Below are 3,459 nucleotides of genomic sequence, written 5' to 3'. Positions count from 1 at the left end.
AGTCATGGAAGAGCAGGAAGGCGACAACCCGTCTGTGAGGAAGACTGCCATGAGTTTGACTTCTGGTGGGTTTCTGATCCTAGCAAATGTGAAGTCATGAAAAACGGCTACTTCACCATCTGCCCAGGGAAGTATCATCACAGCAAACATGTCAAAGAAAACTAGAAATTAGGGGGGTATAATGGATGATTTTGTCAAAGATCTGCAGAAGCTCGAGGGCCAAATATGCTTCTGTTCAATGCTTACAAGACCATCAAGCATCTGTCTCAAATCACATTAAAGCCAGACTTGGCCTTCACTCTTCAGCATCTGGACTTCTTCATCCTCAGACTGAGGGAGGCTGGGACAAAAGACTGGGCTCGAGAGATGGAGCTGAAGAAGCAAATAAAGACATTTTAAAACTTTATAAAATAAATTGCTGCCTTACATTTTGAAGTAATCAACTTAGCTGTTTAATAATTTCAACTTAAATTACATTAAACTGACTTTAAAAAGTGAGTTGTATTTTGTATAAAAATTAAAAAAGTGAAACATGGAAAAGCATGTTGTGATAACTTATTGATCTTATGTTTTTACAGCGTAATGCCTTCAACGCATTATGTATACTGCATTACTATTTATTGTATCCCAAACTACCTGTTTCTAAATGAGTAATCATTACAGTTAAACTAAGTGAGGATACACTGTTTAAGCTATGGCCAAGAAAGGTTAAAGTGAAATAAGCATTTGCATTTTCAATATTGTTACAATGTTTAACCGCATAAATATAATGACACGTTCATATTTCAAAAATATGATGTTTTCATTAGCCATGCTTAATGTGCGCAGTTGATTTCAGCTGAATACAGCATCAGAGCACGCTCCTGTCATCATTTATATTTAACAATGGCTTTTCACTTCAATTCAGATAAGAGTATAAGGGTTATGTTAATGATTATCAAATGACTTGATTGGTGATACTTGCTCAGGTAGTGGCAGGGTTTTCTTATCTCTATCAACTTGCAACATAATATCTATATTGTTAAGGACAGTGCTTCTCAAACCTGTCCTGAGGTCCTCCAACCACTGCACATTTTGTATGTCTCCCTTATAGGCCACACCTAGTTCAGGTCTTGCAGACTCTACTAACGGGCTGGCGAGTGAATGAGGGAGACATACAAAATATACAGAGGTTGGGGGGTCCCCAGGACAGATTTGGAAAACACTGGTTAAGCTTTTCTAGTGTAAAGCCATTTGGCAAGGTAGCCCAGGCACACATAGATAGTAAAACATGCGATCCACACGTTAAAAAAAATTAAATAAAAATGGGATGGACTGGGGAGGAATGCTTGTTTGGGAGTTGTTTTACAAATGTATAGCAATAGTCTTCTTTTTAGCTGTTTCACAACAGCTTTATTTGGCATTGGCTGTACAGCCTGTAAATTATCTGATAAGATGTCTGGGATGGGGAAGGCTCTGCATTTCTCTCATGTTTCCTGCTTTGTTAGAGGGTTATATATGTATGTTATTATATGTGCAGCAGTAGCATGTATTCAATGCTTACTCTGCAGCAGCAGCAGCAGCAGCAGGAGAGTAGCAGATCTATTCCACCAAGAACAAAGCATTTCATTGAGATTTTTGAGTAAATAAAAACATAATCATTGGTATTTTGAAACTGAACAATGAGATACTTAAAGTAGTTTGAATGCTCTTAATGTGGATGTTTATTTGGGATTCTCTGTCAAAAACTTGCATGCACACTTTCAAATATATTTCCATATGTGCAATAGCAAGACATTTTCTTTCAATATGTACATACGATTTAATATTGATTACATAGTAGTCTTATCTGAGTAGACACTTATGACTAAATCATATAAAAAGAATAATATAACATTAGGTAAAAAAATAAAAAAATAATTGCTGAGTGATGCTTAAATTTTCACAAATTACCTAATTTACATTTTTTGTTTTAGACTAAAAAGACACATTCTTGCATAGAGGTCAGTATTATTTAGTGATTATTTAAAGTAGAATAATTAATCAAAGAATAAACTGTCACCCTTACCGAAACCTAATGACTGACTGCTTCTGTGAAAGAGTAGATGTTTTCCACAATGTTGTTTTACAGAAACATGGCACTGTATGGCTACAACAGGCACTGCAAAGATACAAAAATGACAATTCACCATAAAAGCAAAGGAGAATTATAGCCCAGGGCTACATTTATCAAAAGTATTGTGACGTGCCAATGGTTTTTACAATCTACTATCTACTGAGGTCTACTACAATCTACTGCAAATTATGCAAATGTGCCCATTTCTATAAAAAATACAAAATTGCAAATGCAGTAAGCAACTGATAATGAAAAGCATCAGGTTAAGTAGAAATAGTATATTTGACATACAATATGAAGAATTATTTAAGACTCATAGTTAATCATTAAAATATTAAAACATAACACAGCCCTTTGATTTCTGATTTTTCTTCTTTGTCCCCTTTTTGTCCTCTTTTCAACAATTGTTTCAGTAATTCATTCTGATCATCTTGCTCCTCCAGCCTATCACCGAGATCCCAAATCCACTGATCTTTTTGGTCTCTGAACTCATTAACTTCTTCTGCTCTTCTTCTAGCATCATCTTTATATTTCATTTTAATCCTCCTCATTTCATCTTCATGATTACTTTTGATTTGATCACGTTCTGTTTTCGGTCTCTGAAGATATTCCATTTGTTTCTCTGCTAGTTCTTTACCTCTTCTCTCTTTTCTGATTTGATTCTGCATTTTCATTCTCTCCTCACCTGCTCTTTGTTTTTCTTCTTCTAGTCATGTTTTTCATTTCCCTCTCACATTTGGCTTGTAATATCTGGGTCTGGATTTCAATCTCTCTCTCTCTCTCTTTCAGTATTTCCTCCATTTTCTTTCTAATGGACATCTCTGCCTCCTCAAACATGCTGTTAGTGAAGTATCGACCCTCGTTACTGTTTTTAATTTCCTCTATCATGTTTAACAGTTGAATCACTTGCGTTTTGTCTTGTTTTTCTCTGTTATTAAAAGCCAGGAATCTGTTTCCACAGTCTCTGATCAGTTTCTTGAGTTCTGTAGACTTACTTTGCCTGACATAATCTTCTATGGACTCTTCATCAAGATTGTCTCCTCCAGTGAACAGAACGATGCTGAACTGAGAAGCTTCATGACCAAAGATCTGTTTTATCAGATCTACAGTGTCTGCTTCTTCCTTGGTGAATCTTCCCAAACTCAACACAATGACAAACACATCAGGTCCAGGTGACGACATTGAAACACATTTCAATATTTCATCCACCACTTATTCATTTGACAGTATTGTGTCAAAGAGTCCTGGAGTATCAACAACAGCTACTGGTCGACAATCAACTTCACCAATTCTCTTTTCACATGCAGTCGTCACTGAATCTGTGCACATTCGGCTATGAACCTCCTCTCTTCCCAGAATAGTGT

General features: G+C 36.0%; 1 protein-coding gene across 1 annotated transcript; it reads right to left on the bottom strand.

The window, feature by feature from the left end:
* Positions 1 to 302: 302 nt before the first annotated feature.
* On the bottom strand, positions 303 to 3,321 carry LOC107671263 (GTPase IMAP family member 7-like). Its single transcript, XM_016464159.1, has 2 exons — positions 2,781 to 3,321; positions 303 to 372 (listed from the first exon to the last, which is right to left on the bottom strand). Exons 1-2 carry the CDS (start codon positions 3,275 to 3,277, stop codon positions 303 to 305), a joined length of 567 nt encoding a protein of 188 aa, XP_016319645.1. The 5' UTR covers positions 3,278 to 3,321.
* Between the last annotated feature and the right edge of the window lie 138 nt (positions 3,322 to 3,459).

This window comes from Sinocyclocheilus anshuiensis, unplaced genomic scaffold (genome assembly GCF_001515605.1).
Source record: "Sinocyclocheilus anshuiensis isolate Anshui unplaced genomic scaffold, SAMN03320099.WGS_v1.1 scaffold3273, whole genome shotgun sequence".
NCBI classification, from domain to species: Eukaryota; Metazoa; Chordata; class Actinopteri; order Cypriniformes; family Cyprinidae; genus Sinocyclocheilus; species Sinocyclocheilus anshuiensis.
This window is presented reverse-complemented; position numbering and strand designations above follow the sequence as displayed.

Bases quoted from the DNA above. Each gene is read 5' to 3' on its own strand.
- LOC107671263 (XM_016464159.1), bottom strand. From the start codon at position 3,277: ATGTCGTCACCTGGACCTGATGTGTTTGTCATTGTGTTGAGTTTGGGA. The intron at 373-2,780 runs GTGAGGAGAGAA...TTGCTTCTTCAG, and splicing joins AGAAGAAAAACAAAGAGCAG to CTCCATCTCTCGAGCCCAGT.